The sequence below is a fragment of the Aulostomus chinensis genome, chromosome 1 (assembly GCF_037954235.1).
Source record: "Aulostomus chinensis isolate RoL2024-O1b breed Wild chromosome 1, RoL_Achi_v1.0, whole genome shotgun sequence".
Taxonomy (NCBI): domain Eukaryota; kingdom Metazoa; phylum Chordata; class Actinopteri; order Syngnathiformes; family Aulostomidae; genus Aulostomus; species Aulostomus chinensis.
Genome location: NC_141320.1, coordinates 7,641,588 through 7,665,493, shown reverse-complemented (window position 1 = coordinate 7,665,493; position 23,906 = coordinate 7,641,588). Strand labels below are relative to the sequence as shown.

Here is a 23,906-nt window from a genome sequence, read left to right as displayed (position 1 = left end):
TATGAATAAACTTGACACAAGTAGCTCACAAACTTAACTAAAAGCATGCATCATCAGTTTCTTCTTTCCTTAAAAGTAAAATTATTTTGCTACAAACTCAGCTGAAGAGTGTGTCTTCCAGAAATTGAACAAGTACAACAAAAAATAAATTAACTGTTACTATGAAACGTCCAAAACTCAAAATGCCAACATATCAATTAGCAATAGGCTGATCAATGATCAATGATCACTTATTGTCAGTAGGCTTTGTTAAAGCTCATCACAGAGCTAAGGGTATCAAGCCACATGCCCCAGCCTCGTCAGGAGGGAGGACCACATTCTTCTTGAGGAATACTAGCATGTCCACATTTTCTGGCAGCAGTTGGGATCTTTGGGCAGTAACGATGTCCCCTGCAGTAGAAAATACACGTTCACTTGGAACTGAGGTAGCAGGGATGGAAAGATAAGCTTTCGCAAGACGAGACAGCAAAGGACACTGAAAACAGTTCTCTTTCCACCACTTCAAGGGGCAACTGGTGAGTGGGATGGATGCCTCTCTTCTGTACATGCCAGTCTCTCTCTCTACTCCCTCTCTGAACAGTTCTTCTGGCACAGCAGAAAATGAGTCCCCAAGTAGATCTTCAAGTGCTGTCTTCTTGGAAGCAGGCTCTTCCAGTTGCAGCCCAGCCCCCTGTCCTTCATCTGGCGGATCTTCACCGGCTGCTCCCCTGGCATTAGTCTCCTCATCTGTGGTCTAAGAGTAGAAAGACTGGCATCAGTGCATGATCCTTCCTTTAGACAAGCAACAAAGCCCCTCTCCTCAACACACATTTACTCTGAAACTGTCTCGAAACACACACACACACACACACACACACACACACACACACACACACACACACACACACACACACACACACACACACACACGATTAACCAACAAAGGAATTGTGGAGGATGAAAAGAAGAAAGACATGGGCCTACCAGATTTACTGTTTCCTGGATCCTGAGGAAGACAGCCTCACGCTGGTCGTGGTTTAGCTGAGGTAGACCTCGAAACCTGGGGTCCAGCGCTGTGCACTCCAGCAGACGGTCATACACATCCCCCCTGTATCTTTCTGAGATATTGTTGAGGATTTCTCTCTTTGTTTCAGCTATGGCAGGGGAATCATCTGGGTGTGGCGCCATGCTCTGTTAGAAAAACAATAAATAACAATTTGCTTTAGTTGTAGCACTTACAATATGAACACAAAGCATTGAAACAGACAAAGCAAAAATAAGAACAGGGAAAACAGGTAAAGAACAATATAAAAAGCAGTGGTAGTATTCATTTAAATTAGGCCTACCTGTTCGATCATGCTTTTGAGTGGCACAATAAGAGACACGGTGGGAGCCTTCTCGTCACACATGACCACAGTAGCAGTTTTGAGGGGTTTGAGGAGTTTCACCAGGTCTTCAGCAAGTGAGAAGTCTCTTCTGTCCAGGGTATTGACGTCCCGGGCGTTGCGTTTGATCTCAGGGCTGGTGAGAGTTGCTCCGATGGCGGCTTGCTGCTCCAGATATCTTTCCAATATGTCCAGGCTGGAGTTCCACCGAGTTGGTACATCCGTGATCAGCTTGCGCGATGGCAGCTGTAACTGCTTCTGTTTGGACTCCAACACGGCCTCAGCAGGGGGACTCTTGTGGAAAAAAGTACTCACGCGCCTCACTCTCCCGAGTAAACGGCTGATGGGCCCAACACGAAGGCCAGCCTGAGATGCCAGATTGGCGCTATGTGCAAAGCACTTGATGTGGAGCTCGAAGCCTGCCTCGCGCACAGCCACATCCATATTGCGAGCGTTGTCAGTGACGATTGCGATCACATGGTTTGCCCTCTGAAGTTCCCATTCAGCAAGGGCTTTACACAGGACGTCTGCAATGTTGACGCCGATCAGTAAATACGTACGTTTACTATTTAAATAGCACCTGTCAAGGAAAACGTAACAAAGTGCTTCACAAAGCAATTTTCACAAAACAAGAATAATCTGCATTAACCAGCAGTACTGCATCAGACCTACCTGTGTGGGACTCGGAGATGGGACGCGTTTGGAGCACATTTTCCATTTCCCAGTCGTTGATACCGTGTGCTGTGATTGTGATGTAGCTCTTTGTGCTTCTTGAAGTCCAGCCGTCCCTTGTAATCGCGATGCTTTTTGTCTCTTGAAGGGACTGTTTGACTCTGGCCTTCGTCTCTTCATAGATTTTAGGGACTACTTTAGTGCTAAAATGCGTACGTGATGGGACAGTGTATTTCAGGTCCATCCTCCTGAGTAAACGCCTGACCGACGGATCTTCCACAATAGAAAATGGTCTCTTACCATATGCGATCATGTAGCCAATATCCCGTGTAATTGCCATCACTCTTGGACTTGATGGTGGAAGTTGAGGGGCAAATCTGGTTGTCAGCGTCGTCTGGCCTTTGGGGAGTGATGCTCTGTTTGCAGTAGCAGGCGCTAATTTAATTTCTCTGTGGTGGCGCTGCATATGACTGCATGTTGGACGTGTTAGAAAGGGTGTACGGCAAATCGTCTTGCAAAGTTTGCAGATCGTTCCTGTTTTGTCTGCAACTCGTTCTCCATTTTTCTTCTCAACTGGGAAACCGAAATGGTGCCATACAAGGGATTTAAAAGAAATGGGGACATCTTCGATTTCAATGTTGTCTGAATTAGTGTCCATCTTCCATGTGCTCGCTCTGAAATGTCAACAAATTAACAGGAAGGGAGGGGTGACTGACGCGGGTCAGAGTGCAGACCACTACATAGTTCAGAGCGCCATCTTGTGTTGAAAATAAATGACTACAGTCAAGAAGAGAAGAATGGCTTTTTCAGAGATTGAAATGTGCCCTTGATTGTATGACTAGAAAAATTACCTATCAGTTATCGCAAAACAGTTTTACAGCTCTAGCACGACCTATCGTGGCACTCCTAGTAGAGAACATCCACTCCAAATAGTCAAACACAAGGGTGGTGATCAAGTAGAGCCTCTACATGGAAACAAAAGCACTGACGACTTTAAAAGAGGACAGAAAGTTTATTAAAAGACAAGTTTATAAGGACAGTTAAAGGTGTGTAGACGGCTGTTTACACTTTAATTCAGCTGTAGAAGAAGAAGACCTTCACTGTGAAAACTCATCCTGTGTTACAGCCGCCCCTCCAGGATGGTCAGGGACCAACTTCAGTCCTGGTCCTGATCCACCGGAAATCCAACCAATTCCTCCCATAGGAACCATGTATTTGTTTGAGTGGTGCCCAGCAGCACAGCACCCTGCCTGAGCGTAGTAGGAAGTGTAGGAGCCGGTACTGAGCGTATACTGCATGTGTACTACTACTAAAGGTACTTCACCGGAGGCTCCAGCTGATGTCCCATATGTCTCCATCAGCTGGATGACATCACTGATATCAGAGACTCCGCCCACTCATTTATTTTCACACATCTCAAAGACAATTCAGTGTTTGATCAGGGATCAATACATCAATATAAAGATCAGTACTTGGTGCCAAGTGGATCTTTGATGGTGACCTCAGAGAAATCAGATCAGCCCTCACACCCTCCTGTCCAATGGTGGCTCCATGATTTCAGCTTCATCCTGTCTCTTTCCTGCTGTGTTTTCTCCTCTCTTTGTCTCTGTTCCTGCAGTCACACTGGATAGTTCCTGTGTGAAGGGGACCAACAAAGTGGTGGTGGACGCGTTGTCTAGAGTTCCTTCAGTGTGGAAATTGATAGTGAACTGTTTTCCTCTCTCTGGTTCTCCTCTTGTCTTTTCCTAGCCTCCTACATCATTGCTTTCTGGGTGCACCGGTCAATGCGGTACCTTGGGACAAGAGATGCTGGACCACCGGAGGAGCCACTGGTTCACCTCCTGATAGGTTTACCTCATCTGTACAGAACAATGGGTGATGTATATGGTTTGAGGGGGTTTGGTTCATTATCATTTTGGCTTTTAAAAAAAATGCATTTCAGGTACTTTCAGGTGCCGTGACTTGCTTCCGGACCTCTTTCTTGAGGGTGTGTGTGTGTGTGTGTGTGTGTGTGGGGGGGGGGGGGGGGGGGTATAAAGGTCCCGTGGCTGGTGCCTTTCATGCTGTTCCTTGTGTTGCAGCAGGTATCTGGAGGGTGGGGGGCCATTCGTTCCTCCTAGTTGAAGCTCCTGGGCCCGGTGCTCTCTACATACAGAACCCGCCTTGCTGGCCGGGAGCCTCTCTTCCTCCTCATCCATTGTCTCTTTTATTTTCAGCAGACAACATCTCTTCTTTCCACCTCCCTTACACACATGCACACATGAACCCACACCACCAACTGGACTGATGTTCACATCACATTGTTGTCTGAGTTCAATTTTGGTTCATCGTTGTGTTTTTTCATGAAATAAATTCATTTTTTTGGCCGTCAACCTGCGTCTCCCACTCTTGTCACGCTTCAAAGCCACGTCTTGCAAAGGTGGTTTCTTCCCAGTGTGCGTTCTCATGTGTCTTTTCAGATGTCCCTTTTCTGAGAATCTTTTACCACAAACTGAGCAGGGGAATGGTTTCTCCCCAGTATGAGTTCTCCTGTGTGTTTTCAGATCTCCCTGAACTGAGAATCTTTTGCCACAAAGTGAGCAGGGATATGGTTTCTCCCCAGTGTGAGTTCTCATGTGTCTTTTCAGGTGCCCCTTTTCTGAAAATCGTGTGCCACAAACGGAGCAGGGGAATGGTTTCTCCCCAGTGTGTGTTCTCATGTGTCTATTCAGATATCCCTTTTCTGAAATCTTCTGCCACAAACTGAGCAGGGAAATGGTTTCTCCCCAGTGTGTGTTCTCATGTGTGTTTTCAGATCTCCCTTAACTGAGAATCTTTTGCAACAAACTGAACAGGGATATGGTTTCTCCCCAGTGTGTGTTCTCATGTGTCTTTTCAGATGCCCCCTTTCTGAAAATCTTGTGCCACAAACTGAGCAGGGATATGGTTTCTCCCCTGTGTGCATTCTCATGTGTGATTCTAGATGTTCCTTAACTGAGAATCTTGTGCCACAAACTGAGCATGGGAATGGTTTCTCCCCAGTGTGCGTTCTCATGTGTCTTTTCAGATGCCCCTTTTCTGAAAATCTTGTGCCACAAACTGAGCAGGAGAATGGTTTCTCCCCTGTGTGTGTTCTCATGTGTCTTTTCAGATATCCCTTTTCTGAAAACCTTCCTCCACAAACTGAGCAGGGGAACGGTTTCTCCCCACTGTGTGTTCTCATGTGTGTACCTAAACCACTTCTATATCTAAAACCTTTACTGCACTTTGAGCACCTAAATGGACGCTCATCCTCACTGACTTCTGTCTCAGATTCAGAAGGACCAAAGTTCACGTTCCTGATGATCTCTGATTCTCTTTCAGTCTTTACTTTTTGCTCTTTTGAGCTGCAATGAGTAACTTCCTGTCCTGGGCTCAGTTTCTGAAGCAAATTCCTCCTTGAGCCAAAGGGTTCCTTGTGCTCAGAGGTGGCCGTGTTATCAGGTCTGACCCAATCATCCTCACTGACTTCAGTCTCAGCTTCAGAAGAGTCTGACATCTGGTCTTCAGTCTGGGGCTGTACAAGTGGATCTGGATCTACCTTGCTGGCTGGTTCTGGTTGTGGTTCTGGTCCTCCACACTCTTCTCCATCAGCTTCTGTTTTCAGAGGATGAACTGGGCTGCTGCTCAGAGACTCTTCTTTCAAGTTCTCCTCAGTTAGACTCTGGTGAAGCTGTGGGAACTGAGGTTTCTCTTCGTCTCCTTCACTCTTCACAGGGACCAGAGTGAAGGGGAACGTGGTGATATCAGCCTCCTCCTGTCCTTGAAGCTGCCCTCCCTCCTCACTGGTCCAGAGCTCCTCCCACTCCTCTTTAATGTGGGGGGCTCTGGGTCCTGCAGCTCAGGGGGAACCTCTTCTTTAATCACCAGCAGCTGCTCCACATCTGCAGGACACAAACAGCAACATCAGAAATCTCTTCATTTGACTCTGAAACAGCGGAGCAACAGACAGAAACAGAAATCAACTCAATGAAAAGAGACGTCCTGCTCCTGACGACCAATCAGCAAACTGGGAACAGAAACGCTGGCTTCAGATGCTTGGATCAACGTTGTGTCACCCAGGTCAAAGGTCAAAGGTCCCCTCTGCTGAATGGTTTTGTCCATTCATGATCACATCTGCTAGTTGATTCATCAGTTAATGTCTGACATTTCTTGCACATTTGTCAGGCTCATCCATTTCAGATCCAGCAAACCTAAATATTTTACAAAGATAAAACACAAGGAAACACAAAATGCAGTTTTTGGTGCCAATGTCATTTAATAAGGTAAAAAACATCTGAGCCTCCAAAGGCCCATGTGAATAAGTGATTGCCCCCCTGACCCTAACAGCTGGTTGAACCACCTTTTGCAGCAATAACTGCAGTCAAGCGTTAGCAATAAGAGGCGATGAGTCTTTCACATCGCTGTGGTGGGATTTTGGCCCACTCTTCTGTGCTAAATTGTTTAAGATCAATCAGATTGGATGGTTTTCGGGCATGAACAGCCTTTTTAAGGTCCTGCTACAGCATCTCAATAGGGTTCAGGTCAGGACTTTGACGAGGCCACACCAAAACCCTCATTTTGTTCTTTTTTAGTCTTTCAGATGTGGACTTGCTGGTGTGCTTCAGATGGTTGTCTTGCTGCAGAACCCAGGTACGCTTCAGCTGGAGGTCTTGAACTGATGGCCCAACATTCTTTGCCAGGATTTCTTGATAGCGAGCAGAATTCATGGTTATTCCACAGCTGAGTCAATGCCTATGATATCATTTTACTCTTAATTTGGTGAACTTTCTAAACCTCTAATACTGTAATATTGTAGCAGTAACAGTGTGATGGCCTGAAGTGGAAACTCTTCTCATTGCTCTATACTGTTGATGAATGGTTGATGGTCTTCAAAGTTCCTGTTCATGTTGGAGCACTGGAGGTCTGAACCACTGAGACACTCAAAGAGCTGCATGAGTGACGTCACTTCAAGCTGGCAGAACGACTCCAGCCAGGGTCCTGCTGAGTGTTGTGATGCTCCGTGTTTAGCTGTCAAGCTAGCAGCTCTGGACTCACTGATCTGGACTGAAACTGCATTGAAGTGAAACAACAGAGCTTCACTGGTGTCTGCAGGAGGTTTGCCTTTGGATTTTGTCCCCTAAATCGACTGTAACATTGGTTCATTCTGACGGGACTCATTTGGATATCATGTGACTTGCTGCAGGAGACAGAGAGACTGCTGACACGTGTGTGTGTGTGTGCGCTGACTGTTTTGATGTTGAGGTGTTAATTGTCATGTTGTATGCATTTCTTTGGAGGTTTTAAATTAAATCAGTAACAACAGGAAATAAACCAATTGTTTCAGGTCGACTTTGTTTCCTGAGTTCCTAAAACTTCCCTTTATGTTGGTAACAATGCAGCAGGAGCCTGGTTCACATTCTGGTCCACAAGTTAGCAGCAGTTGGTGATCCAGTGTGAACGTCATTCAGGCGAGGTGTTGTTGTGGTTCAGTTCAATGGTAACACGCTGCTACTGATTGTTAAGGCAGGGCTTCTTAACAGGACCCAGGAATGAGGGGCCCAGCAGGTCCGGGGGACTCACCTGCTCTGTCCAGCCTGACTCGGGGCTTCAGCACGGCATCGAGCAGCAACCTCTGCCGGCGGTTCTCCCGCTCGTACTCCGCCACGGTTTCCTCCAGCAGAGCCACGATCTGCTCCGCGGCCGCCGCCAGCCGCTCGGTGAGCAGCGCTCTCAGCACCGGGACTCCAGCCGCTGAGTCTCCTTCTCCCAGCTGCAGCAGGAAGTCTTCAGCGGCGGCGAGGATCCGCTCCTGGACCGACACCCGCAGTAGCTGCGCGGCGCACATGTTGAGGTTCTACCGGCGCCACTCAGCCTTCAGGAGACAAAGACCGAGGCCGGGGGTTCACGGACTTCTCCTTCTTTCCTTGTTGTGTTCAAAGCTTCCCACGTCTTCTTGTCATTTTGTGAAGCGCGTATCGATGACGTATGTGGTGACGTCCAAAGCCTCTTCAGCCGGCAGTGACCACATGACTGATTCAGGACCTGCTTCTCCGGCTTGGCGTGAGATTCTAAATGTAAAGCAGTGAAACGCTGTGGTTTCCTCCCTCTGGTTCGCGCGTCTGTTGGAGCTCCACGGCAGGAGAAATCGCTTCAAGAAACCCAACAGACTTGATTTGAAAACGTTGGTAAAACTTTTTTTTGATAAAAAATTGTAAAAACCAAGCGTCCTCATTCCCATCACTTTCACTGAGACTTTCACATCATGGTCCCATTGTTCAAAGACATGGAACGATCCAGTATGAACACAAAGACTTCAATGATCTCATTGTGTTCACGGGTCATCAAATCAGTGTCAGTTCAGTCTGTCAAGCCTGCAGGGAAGTTTACAGTCCAGCAGGTGTCAGTATTCAGTGACAGTAACACAGTGTCATGGCGTCCACAGGCTTCATGACGCCTCATCCACCCTTCACTCCTGTCTCGTCCTTGTGTGCTCACTCCAGCCCGTTGATGCACAGTTCCTGCCACAGCCTCTACCTTGTTAATGCAACCGTGCCTGTCTTGTGTTCTTCGGCCTCTGAGAGTTTTTGAAAGTTTTATCCGATAGTCTAGATTTAGTGGATACGTTTGCAGCCGTTTGGTTTCTCTGCTCGGAGTACAAGAACATCAACGTCCCTTGCCGTGAACCCTGCTTCTGTCCTGTGTCTGAGCCTGGTCCTGTCAATCACAATGATCCAATTTTTGGAACTGACCATATCTTTCTTTCAAAAACAAAAGAAATCAAGAGAGCGATTCCTCAGTGATGGCATGAAAAGATCTTCCTCACAAACGTGGACGATACAAAGCTCTCTTCCTCTTCATCTCCAATTATTTGACCAAATTTGGCCGTCAAACTGGAGAGAAAACTCAGCCCTTTTGATCTCTGGCAGCTTTCCATTTACAAATAACACGTGTCCACGTGACAAAGTGTGTGAGCAGGAAGGAAGGGAGGAGGGGGGCTGAGAAAATAACAGCAGATCCCTGGATGGAGACCCCGTGCTCTTCTCTCCACCTCTCTTACTCCCTGCTCTCTCCACCCCTCTTGAACAACACTGCAGGTGAACAGTTAGCATTGCTCTGTTTGATGAAGCTGCGTTCAGGGAATGAGGAAGTTTCCCTTTGTGTCACTGCTTCTCTACTAATCTGATCTCTGATCAGTTCACCAAGAAGAGTCTGGGGTCAGGGGCTTGATGAGTAGAGCTGTTTAGTCAGGAGGAGGCTGCTCTGATTGGTTCCTGACACTGAAACAAGGCCAAAGCTCAAGTACACAGGCTCACATATTGAAGTATTCTCAGTCTTCCCACTTCAAGTATTTTCTCACTTCAAGTATTTTCTACTCTGCACACCAAGTTACCTCTTATGTTAAGTTACTAGCTGAGAGTTATGCAGGACACTTGGATGGAAACATAACCTTTTTCTCTAATCAGCACAACAATGTGGGCGTGGAGTGAATCAACACCATAACAGTAACAAGGAATGAATGCAGCAGCCATCTTGGAATCACCAGGTTTACAAGGCTTCCACTCGGTGAGAGCAACCCCTCGATGGAGGAGAAGAAGCCGGACCATCAAGAAGACCTGAAAGAAGACAGCAGAGGCAGGAAGAGGAACCAGAGACACACAAACAGACACAACACTGCCACCTTCTGATCTGATGACATCAGAGTTGAATGTGTGGACTGATTTGGAGGCCAAGCCTCACAATAAAAGCAGCATTTTCATGGAAATGTGTTCCATCCAGGGCTTCACAATAAAAGCATTTGAAATGTTGAGTCATTTTAACAGGTGTTTGTGTGTCAGCTGTCCTATGAGTCACAGCAGGTTGACAGTTTGGGGAGAAACTCTTGAAGACTGGGACTTCAGGGGCCCGTTTCACAAAGCAGGTTCATCAAACCCTGAGTTTCATCCTGATCTCTGAGTTGATCTTCCCTGAGATAGAAAACTCTGAGTTTTCGGTTTCAGAACAGCGGATTTGAATCAGTTTGATCAACTCTGAGTAGGTCCACCTGGGGTAAAGCGCGATCACGACAACTCTAAAAAGCCAGCATAAATAGAGCCCCGATCCACCGAGTCACCATGGCGACGGAGAAGAGGAGAGCTTCGTTTTTCACGTCAGTGCAGTTGGAAATCTTGATGCGATCATGTGAAGAGTTCCAACACGCGTTAAAAAGAAGTGCAACACCGCTGCAGCTGCAAAAGAGAGAGAGATGGCGTGGAGGAACTTTGCTGCTCGGGTCAATGTGTGAGTTTAAATGTAGTCCTTAGCAATCATGATTATTACAGAGGAAGCTGCTTCCATGGTAGTGCATTAATTTACATCATTTAGATGCAATACTGCGGGGGAGAAACACACTTGGCAGCAACTTAAAATGAAGCATTAAACATGATTCAAACAGGTCAGACCACCTCAGGGGTACCCCAGGTTCTGCATTGTAAAGTAAATATTAAGTGGCTGTTTGACTGTACAATAGTTGTTTGATCACCAACACAATGATGGTTTCATACACAAATGTCTTCATCAATATCATGTCCTGTTAAATAAGTCAGCCTATTTAAACTAACACAGACTTCTGCTCAGCCAACAGAAAGAAGGCAGACGCCCGTAAAACGGGTGGTGGTCCAGCACCACCACCTCTAACAGAGGCACAGGAGCCAGAGTTTAGGAAGGCCAGTGGCTGAGGGAGTTCATCCTTAGAACCCAACCCCCAAGACACCAGTTTCGTCATAAAATGTAATATGGCTCGATATATATATATATATATATATATATATATATATATATATATATATATATATATATATATATATATATATATATGTATGTATGTATGTATGTATGTATATATATGTATTTATATATGTATGTATATATATGTATGTATATATATATGTATATTTATATATATATATGTATATCTATATATCTATCTATCTATCTATATATATATATGTATATATATATATATATATATATATATATATATATATATATATATATATATATATATGTATATTTATATGTATATATATATGCACCCATGACTTTATTTCCCAACAGACTCTGCTGGTGCCATTTGCCTTGTGCCACAACAGACACAGTCACTGTCAGTAAATTCTTCAAAGATTTTCTCAATGTTATTTCAAGTCACTGAAACATCTCTCCTCCAGGACGAAGAGGATGGACAAACGCTGTCTGCTGCCTTTACAGTGGGGGACCCAGAAAGGTCTGTAGAAGTCACATCTTGATACATTCCTGATTCTTCCTCCATTCATATTTCTTACCATTCTGGTGGAATATAGAGACATCAGCCTACACTGAAGTATGAAGACAGTCTTGTCCTCTTTAACAGAGCATGGCTGGGCAGGAGGGTCCCTCGACCTCCAGTGCACACACTGACACAGTGAGATGTTCAGTCAACAGATTCATGTCCAACTGTCTAATCCTCATGTTCTCAGTTACCAGTAAAGGAACTTTACAGAGTCCACCTGCTGAGAAAAATGTAAAAAAGTGACAAAGAAATGCAGTACTTGGACCGCCAGATTAGGAAAGCAGATCTGGAAACAGAACGACTGGAGCCCAAGTTAGAGGGGGGTGCATGGCTCCAGGTGAAAATGTTAACTAGTGGAATGTGAACTGAACGAGCTTTTTGATTGCTAGGAAATAAAGAAGACCAAATGAAATGTGTATTGTTCCTTTATTGGACTGTGGTGGGGAGGATGATTGCTAATTAAATGCCAAAGTGATTCTGATATATGGTGTCTCTGACGGCTCTGCTGTCCTGGATAGCTGGCAGGTGGATGGGGTCGTCATCAGGCTCTTCCATTTGTAGGGCAGGGTGTTGCTCTCCTCTCATAGTGGCAATGTTATGAAGAACACATGCCACAAGAATATCACAGGCCCTCTCAGGGGACACCCTGAGGTGACGTAGGCACTGGAAACGGGCTTTTAGCAGGCCTATGGTCATCTCCACCCGGGCTCTGGTCCTGCAGTGAGCCCAGTTGAAGTTCTGTTGGGGGCCTGGTTCAGGGTGCGGGTAAGGGGTCAGCAGCCTGCGTTGGCATGGGGAACCCCTGTCACCCAGCAGAAGGCCATCAAACTCTCCTGTAATGTATAGTGGATACCTGAGAGTGGATTAAAGGAGGGAGACAATTGACTTCTATTGTGCAAATGTTTAGGCTGTACTTACCACGTTGCAGTCTGTTGCTCAGGTCAGACACAAAACATCTTGAGTCAGGGACAGACCCAGGCCACTATCATCCTCAGAATGTTGTGGCAGTCCAGCTGTCATGACGACAAAGATGGATTTGGACTGTGACCCAACGACTCAGGTCCTGACACCAGCAGACCCCTCACCACCTGCAGCCTTTTTCCAGCTCCACCAAACCCACCATTCACTGCCTCCTCATCATCTGGGCATCAAAAGCAGCTCAGACCTGCTGCAGCTCAGAGACCTCAGCCATTTTTAGGATGTCGCCATGATTCTCCTTCACAGGATTTTCATTCAGAAACAAGAGAACTGTCAAAGACCACAACAGTTTTCAGCTTGCTGCTAAACAGTACTTCAACTACCATTCCACTGTGTAATGGCAGTGACTGATGTGTACTATATGCAGTATTAATCAAGTACAGCCCTGACTGATACTTTATCTCCAGTGCTAGGAAGGATAAGAATGTTGAAATGGACCCAGCAGGAAGAGAATCTCAAGTCATGGCAACTTTACTGAGCAGCACTCAGTTAAGTTCAGGAAACACCAGACATTTGTACCACCTGTCAATGAAGTAGTCAGTAAAATAAATACTACATTGAAAAGTAGTGGAGGGAGAGCAGAGCTGGAAATAAGACCTTACTGGAGGGAATGAATCTAGAAATGTTAGAGTTCTTTCAGTTGAAGAAATCAGATTTGGGAGGGAAGTTCTGGACGTTTTCATCCATTTTTATTTCATCCAGATAAACAAATCATGTTTTCTACTTGGGCAGAATACGCTAACGTTGCTAACTAGCTAATATTATTTTCTAACTTCAGGCCTAAATTTGGGATTGACTGTTAAAATTGTTCACCTCACCTTTGTAACACCAGGTTTTGTATTGATGATGTCATTCTATTTGTCTCTGGTTCTTTCCATTCATAAATCAAACCTGAATGTTAGCTAGCCTGCTCTTACTGTGTTCCATCAGCTGCAGGTTTGACCACAGGTAGCTTAGCTAACTGCTAACTAATGAATGTTTAGTCCAACAAAGAATGGAGGTTGATAGTCATTCATCCAAAGTCTTTGGTTTCAGATGGAGCCTCAACTGAGACTCCTAGTTCAGAGGATGGGTTTGTTTGCTGTCAGGTTGCCACCTTTCTGGAGGAAGACAGGAGACAAGACAGGACATATTCTTTCACCAGGGGGTCAAAGCAGACATCAGTTCCCACTGATCCTGGATCTGGTCTACATTCCTGCCTGTTAAAAGAAGGTTTTAGTCACTACTGTTGCAGGATGTGCTTGCTGATGGAGAATTGTTGGGTGTTAACTGATGGAAGGACTGAGGTGCTGGACCTGCTCTACTTGTACAGTGTCATGAGATCACTTTTGTTGTGATTTGGCACTAAAAAAATTAAATTGATTTGACTGAAATGGAAACTGTTGGGGGGGGGGGGTCGCCTCCATAGGTTATGTGTTTGATCTCTGAATTCTGTGTTTGATCTCTGAATTCTGTGTTTGATCTCTCCACCAGAGGAAGCTTCAGGGTGTGCAGGACCATACCTGGATCATGAAGACGGGTTCATGGATCGGGAACTTTCAGCCAAACTCATGGAGCGTCTAAGAACTGTTGTCTGACTGCTGCTCAATGCTGCCATGAACACACAGTGGACTGGTGACTGGTGATGAAGCATTCATGTGAGAGCAACCACACATGGGGAGGAAATACCTGATGACTATTTTGAAAGAGATCATGAAAACATACGATCCAGGCTTTGGAACAGAAACCTCATCTGCACAATTAGAAAGGACCTGTTCCTGAACCACAGGCTCATCAGTCCTGCTAAGATCACGGGCGCTGCTGAGACACTGTTGGAGACACTGTTGGAGACACTGGCGCAAGCAGGGGTGGCACCAAGAGCGACTGGTGACTGTTGGAAAGTACACAGGTAGGTGACCACTGCTGGAACATTCATGCTGAACAAGCAGGATCTCAAACATTGGTATTCTACTTAGGTGGCGCTACAGAGTTGGATGTACTATTTTGACTACTCTGACTTTGCCTACATGCAGGAATGCTGCCCAGGCCTGTGCACTGCTAATGGGACTGATGGGTGCCCTCAACCTTGCATGTCCCCCACGACTGTGCTACACTTCTGAAGTGTTTCAAAAACTTCTCTTGGATCTGGATGGACTTCAACTGTCCCCCAAAGTCCACGCATTAAAGGTGAAATTGTCTTGAATGAAGATTTGAAGTGACAAACTTCACAATGCCAAACCGATGAGGTCAAGTTTGAATGGACGATGTTGCAGTTGAACAAGATTTGAAAGCACTTTGATGAAGCGTTGCAGGAGTTCTTGTCACGCTCACTGACTGTTACACACTTACGCTCACACACTCTCACACACTCACTTTACAGATGTGCGGTACACACACGGTGAAGAGGTTTTTGCTAAGAACATTTTTGTTTTGTTTCTTTAAGAACATTTTTGTTTTGTTTTTTTAACAACATTTTGGTTAGTTTTTTCCTGAAAGTACTTGTAATACATTGATTCTTAAAAATAAATATGTATTTGTACTTTGACTACTCTAAATTGACCGTAGGTATGAATGTGAGTGTGAATGGTTGTTCGTCTCTCGATGTTGGCCCTGTGATGGACTGGCGACCTGTCCAGGGTGAACCCTGCCTCTCGCCCGTTGACGCTGGGATAGGTTCCAGCCCCCCCGCGACCCTTAATGTGTAGGAATAAGCGGAAGACAATGGATGGATGTATTTATTTGTACTGTATTTTAGTTGTGTGATCCTCTTCCTGAGCCTGTCTACCTGGACAGTGAGGACCAACAGGACATCCTTGGTGCCTTTCTGAAGGCAGTACTTCATAGAACACCAACACAACTGAGCTTGATGGATGAAGTGCAGTTCATCTTTGGTGTTCTAGTTCCTGAGTGAGGCCTCACCATGGATATACTTTACAGAGTTTGTCCTTGCAGGAGTCAGTGACTTAATAGAGTCTAACAAAGGGTTGAACCTGAATGAGACAGTCACCCTTCAACATGGGGCCATGGCAGAGTGAACCAAGAACACTACAATGGGGGTGAGAGTGGAGCCATGATGGACTCACAGTTCATCACCTCCACCATCATGTGGACCACCTGATCACCTCTCCCTCAACCTCTAAATAACACATTCCCTGACCGGGAATCGAATCCAGGCCGCAGCGGTGAGAGCACCGAATCCTAGCCACTAAACCATCAGGGACCACACTGAGCTCTCCAACAACAGAGACTATACACAATGACTCAAGAACACAGGACTCTGTGGTCTACGTTTGAGATGCAGAGGGTCCACCAAGACCACCAGACACCTCAGCCTCCTAAAGACAGTCCACCCCCAGGATCCTGCCCCCCTCTGCTCCAACTCAGCCCTCCATTCATAACGTGACTTTCGCTACGTCCGAACTGCCAAGTACCAACCTACGTCCTCCTGCTACGACCTAAACATGGCGGCACCACTCAGACACCCTAGAAGATTGGTGGGGAAGCACGACCTCTGCTGGCAGAGCACAGACACCGCAATTAGGTAGACAGCACCAACGAAAGCCCCACCTGCTGGCCTGACTGTGGTACTGCACTCCACTCTGAACGCACCCTTCACTCATTCTCTATTATTAAGCACATTAACGCACCTGTACAGGTGTGTTCACATTATATACATATTATATATTTATGCTTGGCCGTTTTTGATGAACTTGGGCGGTACTCTGGTGTAGGGATGAGGTCATGGAGCTGATCTGGGAGCAGTCCTGATGTTAAATGCTGTGATGAAGGACAGTGTGGAGGAAAAATGAGTCAAATTTAAATTGTCAACAGTTCAACGTTGTTGGCAGGACTCCAACCTGAGCAGGGAGACCCCAATGGATTTCTAGTCCATCGCCTTCACCACTCGGCCACAACGACCACATTCACACACTTTTGTAGGAGACTGAAATTAGACAATGAAAGTTCATGTCAGCACAGTCAAATATTTTTTGTCCTCTCTCAAAGACAAACTATTTGTGTGTGTGTGTGTGTGTGTGTGTGTGTGTGTGTGTGTGTGTGCCAGTGTTGTGACTGAGCAGTGAAGAAGACGACCTTCTGACTCCATTTTCTTTGTTGCTCTTCTATCAGTTCCTCAGTTTCACTCATCAAGTGAAGCAGCTTTGACAGGTTTACTTCTCTGTGTGTTAACAACTTTGGTCTTTAAACTCCTGACAAACTCACCACGTCACACATTTGGTGAATTAAAGCAACAAATAATGACATCATGATGATTCAGGTTAGGGGGGCACGGCCTGGAGGCAGAGTGGCCGTCTAGCAGAGTTGCTGGTTCAGTTCTCACTTCAGCTGGTGACCATGTTGAAGTGTCCTTGAGCAAGACACTGAGCCCCTCATTGCCCCTGATGACCAGCATCCAAGACCAACAAGCTTCTGATTGGCTCTGATTCTCTGAGCCAAAATCCAACACAGGAAACAGAAACTCTTGAGGTTGTCTCACTTTTTTTTAAAGAAACTCAGCACAGGACAGTGATAGGAGGCTTGTTTCCTTGATGTGGGCTTCACCTCCACTGCTGTCCACATTTAAATGCTGGCTGATGCTGGTCCCCTGTTGAAACCTGGACCAGACCAGGGACCTTCAGACCTTCAGTCTAACGCTGTTCCAGCATTGGATGAAAGATACTGGTGCTCTCATCTTCTTCAACACTGACTTGTTCTACCAGGACAAGAGAATCTGAGCTTGGATGTCATTTAGCAGTCAAAGGCTTGTTAAACTGGTCAACATCAGCTGGTGTTCACTCTGATGATGTAGCGATGGTCTGGATTCTTCCTTCTGGAGCACCAAGCTGCTGGGAAGAAGCCTGATGATGTCAGAGTTGTGTTCAGTGGCTCCTGCTGGGTCCATTTCTGACAAATGGGCTCCAAAGAGTTCAGCTGTTTCAAAGGCTAAGAGAAAGCAGCACATCATGGTGGTCAGGAGACGAGGTGGCCGAGTGGTTAAGGTGATGGACTGCTGATCCATTGAGCTCTGCAGGCGTGGGTTCCAATCCCATCCTCGTCGTAGGAGACTTTGGTTTCTGCTCCTAGATTCTGGAACGACTCTGAAGTGTGAGGCTTTTCAAGAGGAGATCCTGCAGCACCAGAGAGCTGCAGTTCCAGGACCCCACAGCACCACCTACTGAATTGGATGATAAAATGCATTTATTGGACTTTTGTTTTTTGGTGACAGCGCCACCTATCGAATTAGATGAAAGCAAATGACTCCTTTCTCACTGTAGTATTAAAGGTTTATTCCACCAAAATACTACCTCCTGTCCTTTAATTTCTGACAACTGTTTGAAAGGTTTATTCCAATTCCTCCTAAATACTATTTTTTATGGTTTTAAAGGTTCATTTCACCAAAATACTGCTTTCTGTCCTTTAGTTTCTAACTACAGTATAAAAGGTTTATTCCAATTCCACCAAAGTACTTTCTAATTTATAGTTTTAAAGGTTCATTCCACCAAAATACTTTCTAATTTATAGTTTTAAAGGTTCGTTCCACCAAAATACTTTCTAATTTATAGTTTTAAAGGTTCGTTCCACCAAAATACTTTCTAATTTATAGTTTTAAAGGTTCATTCCACCAAAATACTTTCTAATTTATAGTTTTAAAGGTTTGTTCCACCAAAATACTTTCTAATTTATAGTTTTAAAGGTTCATTCCACCAAAATACTTTCTAATTTATAGTTTTAAAGGTTCGTTCCACCAAAATACTTTCTAATTTATAGTTTTAAAGGTTCATTCCACCAAAATACTTTCTAATTTATAGTTTCAAAGGTTCGTTCCACCAAAATACTGCTTTCTGTCCAACTTCTCAGTTTTAAAGGTTCCTTCAGTTGAGGGCTCCTGGTTCTGTGTGAGGGGTTGAGGGTCGATATGGGATGATGAGGAAGATTTCATGTCACGATGGTCCTGCTAAAGTAACTGTGAGTCATGACATCAAACAATGTCATCAAATTACGCTTGAACTATTAAAATGGCAATAAAATCTACTGGAATCATTTTACCACAAACACTTTTATTGTGATTTTGTGAGCATCATTTTTCAAACATTATAACATAAACTTTAAAAAGGGTCCATTCACTAACACTCTTACTTGAAGGTAGTCACTGACATCAGTAAATAGCTGATAAAGATTTGTGCTCATGTTTTAATTCTCTACTCTGACCTGTGCTGAGACACTGGACCAGAGAGGAAGACCTGCTCAGCCTCCTGCATGGACCAGTTCTGCAGCTCAGTGATGACGACGAGGGATTCAGCATTGAGTTCATTTTAAACTTTTTGGAGGAAACAACTGTAAATTAACCAGCAGTTACTGGTGATGCTTCACAGTTTCCAAGCTCAAACGGCCTCCTGCTTGTTGGACTCACAATTTCCAAAAAATGTAGACATCAAAAGTCAAATCATGGTTTTGTTTGGTTTTGTGTTGTTTTGTTTTTTACTGGAGGAAAACTTCAAATTGTGATGATGTGTCTGACTTAGAAACTGAACCCCCAAAAATCAAAAAGTCTCCTTCTTCTGTGCCGTGATCTCTGAGCTGATCATGATTGATCTCATCAATAGGCTGAGGTGTCTGGTGGTCTTGGAGGACCCTCTGCATCTCAAGCTGAGACCACAGAGTCCTGTGTTCTTGAGTCATTGTCTATAGTCTCTGTTGTTGGAGAGCTCAGTGTGGTCCCTGATGATCTAGTGGCTAGGATTCGGCACTCTCACCGCCGCGGCCCGGGTTCGATTCCCGGTCAGGGAATGAGATATTTAGAGGTTGAGGGAGAGGTGATCAGGTGGTCCACATGAAGGTGGAGGTGATGAACTGTGAATCCATCATGGCTCCACTCTCACCCCCATTGTAGTGTTCTTGGTTCACTCTGCCATGGCCCCATGTTGAAGGGTGACTGTCTCATTCAGGTCCAACCCTTTGTTAGACTCTATTAAGTCACTGACTGCTGCAAGGACAAACTCTGTAAAATATATCCATGGTGAGGCCTCCCTCAGGAACTAGAACACCAAAGATGAACTGCACTTCATCCGTCAAGCTCAGTTGTGTTGGTGTTCTATGAAGTACTGCCTTCAGAAAGGCACCAAGGATGTCCTGTTGGTCCTCACTGTCCAGGTAGACAGGCTCAGGAAGAGGATCACACAACTAAAATACAGTACAAATAAATACATCCATCCATCCATTGTCTTCCGCTTATTCCTACACATTAAGGGTCGCGGGGGGGGGGGGGGTGGAGCCTTTCCCAGCGTCAACGGGCGAGAGGCAAGGTTCACCCTGGACAGGTCGCCAGTCCATCGCAGGGCCAACATAGAGAGACGAACAACCATTCACTCTCACATTCATACCTACGGTCAATTTAGAGTAGTCAAAGTACAAATACATATTTATTTTTAAGAATCAGTGTATTACAAGTACTTTCAGGAAAAAACTAACCAAAATGTTCTTAAAAAAACAAAACCAAAATGTTGTTAAAAAAAACAAAACAAAAATGTTCTTAAAGAAACAAAACAAAAATGTTCTTAGCAAAAACCTCTTCACCGTGTGTGTACCGCACATCTGTAAAGTGAGTGTGTGAGAGTGTGTGAGCGTAAGTGTGTAACAGTCAGTGAGCGTGACAAGAACTCCTGAAACGCTTCATCAAAGTGCTTTCAAATCTTGTTCAACTGCAACATCGTCCATTCAAACCTGACCTCATCGGTTTGGCATTGTGAAGTTTGTCACTTCAAATCTTCATTCAAGACAATTTCACCTTTAATGCGTGGACTTTGGGGGACAGTTGAAGTCCATCCAGATCCAAGAGAAGTTTTTGAAACACTTCAGAAGTGTAGCACAGTCGTGGGGGACATGCAAGGTTGAGGGCACCCATCAGTCCCATTAGCAGTGCACAGGCCTGGGCAGCATTCCTGCATGTTGGCAAAGTCAGAGTAGTCAAAAAAGTACATCCAACTCTGTAGCGCCACCTAAGTAGAATACCAATGTTTGAGATCCTGCTTGTTCAGCATGAATGTTCCAGCAGTGGTCACCTACCTGTGTACTTTCCAACAGTCACCAGTCGCTCTTGGTGCCACCCCTGCTTGCACCAATGTCTCCAACAGTGTCTCCAACAGTGTCTCAGCAGCGCCCGTGATCTTAGCAGGACTGATGAGCCTGTGGTTCAGGAACAGGTCCTTTCTAATTGTGCAGATGAGGTTTCTGTTCCAAAGCCTGGATCATATGTTTTCATGATCTCTTTCAAAATAGTCATCAGGTATTTCCTCCCCACGTGTGGTTGCTCTCACATGAATGCTTCATCACCAGTCATCAGTCCACTGTGTGTTCATGGCAGCATTGAGCAGCAGTCAGACAACAGTTCTTAGACGCTCCATGAGTTTGGCTGAAAGTTCCCGATCCATGAACCCGTCTTCATGATCCAGGTATGGTCCTGCACACCCTGAAGCTTCCTCTGGTGGAGATTCCAGCTGCCTGGCCTCCATCTCTGAATACACTCGCTGGCCCTCAGCTTGTTTTGTTCCATACAGTCAAAGAGAAGCAGAAATAACAACACCATTAAACAGAGGTCAAACAGCCAGAGCAGCTCAAAGGCAGGGTTGGGGTTCCTCACCCCTCCTCCCCTAAAACAGAAGGCACGTGGTCAATCTGGGTGTTTGAAAGCAAAGGTCATGGGCTAGAAGTTTTAGTGGTTTACTCAATCAAATATTTATTTGTTAATGATATGATCATACAGAGAGGCTCACCGGACTTTTCCTCAACAAAAAAAGGTTTCAAATGTTGAAAAGCACACTAGTAATTTATCATCGCATCAGTTAAAGACAACAATACATAAAGAAATTGCTTACCGTTGCAATCGGCCATTTTCCAAAAAACAAAGACTTCTCTCCTGGTGAAAAGAAAAGAAGAGTCGTACGGTCCTCTGAGGTCCTGTTGTGTCTTTTGGTCAGAGACAAAGTGTGTGCCAAGTCGGCTGTGATGAATCTACCAGTAAACCAGGGGTTGGGTTCCCCACACCTTCCTCCCCTCAAACAGAAGGCCAGACGTGTGACTTGGAACACCAAACAGGACCAATGGTCTGTGTGAGGCTTGAGGGAGGACATGTCTGTCTTCTTGCAGTAGTTACTTTCCCTGGTGAGTAGTTACTTTCAGAGTGGAGGAACTCAGGTACTATCTCAGTTACATTTTGGCAGAAGTAACTAGTAACTATAACTACCTACTTTTGCAAAGTCCCGTGCCAGACACTGAACATGAGACACTTGCGGTCTCTTGGTGTGACAATCAGCCGCTCTGTGACAGCAGTGGAGACACCAGCAGACAGGGCGGAACCAACTGGAGCAGAGGAGGAGGAAGTAGCCCCACAAGAGCCCTCCCTCCCTCTCATTCTTTCTCTCTCTCTCTCTCTTTTGTCTTTTCTTCTATTTATTTGCCTTCTGCTGTCTGTCCTTTCCTGCTCTCGTTTAAAAACCAACCACAGCAGACGTCCGTTCCCATGATGAAAATTAATATAAAAGATAGATTTGTTTTCCTCTTAAGTTTAGAAGCTTTTCCAGATTCATGAAAAGATCATCAATCAGTGTCGTATTTCAGACAGACTTCTGGTCCGTGAGGACGAGGAATCCAGGACAGATCCACAGAACTCCAACTGCCATCTTTGATGATTCCTTCTCAGTCTGTAGGGTGGAGAGATCCTCCTGAGTCAACGAGCCCTTTTAGGATCCACCTCCATTTATGGATGGAATTTATACAGCATCCACTCACCAGTGGAGTCTGATATTCAACAATAAAGATTCCCAAGTCACCGTCCAACACTGGCTGGAGCAGCAGAGCTGGCAAAATGTCATCTTTTCTGTCATTGTTTCAAAATGTCCTCACTAAGATGGTTATTAATTCCTCATTCTCAGCTGCTACAGCCTTTAAAGAAAACCTTTGACTGGTGGCTCTAACAAAGATCAGATGTTGTCTCCTCTAGAACATCAAAATGATGATAATAAAGATAAGAATAAAGATAATTTGGTGAATTTCAGTCTCCTACACATGTGCGTGAATGTGGTTGTTTTGGCCGAGTGGTTAAGGCGATGGACTTGAAATCCATTGGGGTCTCCCCGCGTAGGTTCGAGTCCTGCCAACAACGTTCAACTGTTGATGGTCCATATCAGACCTCTTCCCCTACTTTGTGCTCCAGTTGTCTCCTCATCAGGCACCACAGGATCCAGGAGTCAAAGCAAATCATTAGTGACTTTAAAAATGGCCATCAAACACAAAATAAAGCTTGAAATAAGTTTCAAATTTAATTTTATGTTGACATGTTTCATCCATTTCACCACCACACTGTCCTTCATCACAACATTTAACATCAGGACTGCTCCCAGATCAGCTCCATGATCAGAGATCAAAGACTGAAGCAGGAGATCGATGCTCAGAACCCCAAGATCAAAGACTGAATTCAGAGATCAAACACAGAATTCAGAGATCAAACACAGAATTCAGAGATCAAAGAAATAACCTATGGAGGCTACCCCCCCCCCAACAGTTTCCATTTCAGTCAAATCAATTTTATTTTTTTAGCGCCAAATCACAACCAAAGTGATCTCATGACACTCTACAAGAAGAGCAGGTCCAGCACCTCAGTCCTTCCATCAGTTAACACCCAACAATTCTCCATCAGCAAGCACATCCTGCAACAGTAGTGACTAAAACCTTCTTTTAACAGGCAGGAATGTAGAGCAGGTCCAGAATCAGTGGGGACTGATGTCTGCTTTGACCCCCTGGTGAAAGAATATGTCCTGTCTTGTCTCCTGTCTTCCTCCAGAAAGGTGGCAACCTGACAGCAAACAAACCCGTCCTCTGAACTAGGAGTCTCAGTTGAGGCTCCATCTGAAACCAAAGACTTTGGATGAATGACTATCAACCTCCATTCTTTGTTGGACTAAACATTCATTAGTTAGCAGGCAGCTAAGCTACCTGTGGTCAAACCTGCAGCTGATGGAACACAGTAAGAGCAGGCTAGCTAACATTCAGGTTTGATTTATGAATGGAAAGAACCAGAGACAAATAGAATGACATCATCAAGACAAAACCTGGTGCTTACAAAGGTGAGGTGAACAATTTTAACAGTCAATCCCAAATTTAGGCCTGAAGTTAGAAAATAATATTAGCCAGTTAGCAATGTTAGCGTATTCTGCCCAAGTAGAAGACATGATTTGTTTATCTGGATGAAATAAAAATGGATGAAAACGTCCAGAACATCCCTCCCAAATCTGATTTCTTCAACTGAAAGAACGCTAACATTTCTAGATTCATTCCCTCCAGTAAGGTCTCATTTCCAGCTCTGCTCTCCTCCACTACTGTTCAGTGTAGTATTTATTTTACTGACTACTTCATTGACAGGTGGTAAAACTGTCTGGTGTTTCCTGAACTTAACTGAGTGCTGCTCAGTAAAGTTGCCATGACTTGAGATTCTCTTCCTGCTGGGTCCATTTCAACATTCTTATCCTTCCTATCACTGGAGATAAAGTATCAGTCAGGGCTGTACTTGATTAGTACTGCATATAGTACACATCAGTCACTGCCATTACACAGTGGAA

The 23,906-nt window shown here is 45.0% G+C and overlaps 1 protein-coding gene and 1 non-coding gene across 2 annotated transcripts; one reads left to right on the top strand and one right to left on the bottom strand.

The window, feature by feature from the left end:
* Positions 1-561: 561 nt before the first annotated feature.
* On the bottom strand, positions 562-2,376 carry LOC147270214 (E3 SUMO-protein ligase ZBED1-like). The gene is made up of 4 exons (XM_086205089.1): positions 2,037-2,376; positions 1,326-1,891; positions 964-1,170; positions 562-726 (listed from the first exon to the last, which is right to left on the bottom strand). Exons 1-4 carry the CDS (start codon positions 2,374-2,376, stop codon positions 562-564), a joined length of 1,278 nt encoding a protein of 425 aa, XP_086061215.1.
* A 19,995-nt stretch (positions 2,377-22,371) lies between these two features.
* Positions 22,372-22,453, top strand: trnas-uga (transfer RNA serine (anticodon UGA)). The gene has a single exon. It is a non-coding gene; the product is annotated as a tRNA-Ser (tRNA).
* Positions 22,454-23,906: the final 1,453 nt, after the last annotated feature.

What these genes read in the sequence shown, in the direction of transcription:
- LOC147270214 (XM_086205089.1), bottom strand. Translation starts at nt 2,376, where the DNA reads ATGGCAATTACACGGGATATTGGCTACATGATCGCATATGGTAAGAGA. An exon ending in CATCTCCGAGTCCCACACAG is followed by an intron (nt 1,892 to 2,036) that starts GTAGGTCTGATG and finishes TCAACATTGCAG; the next exon opens with ACGTCCTGTGTAAAGCCCTT. An exon ending in TCCAGGAAACAGTAAATCTG is followed by an intron (nt 727 to 963) that starts GTAGGCCCATGT and finishes CTTAGACCACAG; the next exon opens with ATGAGGAGACTAATGCCAGG.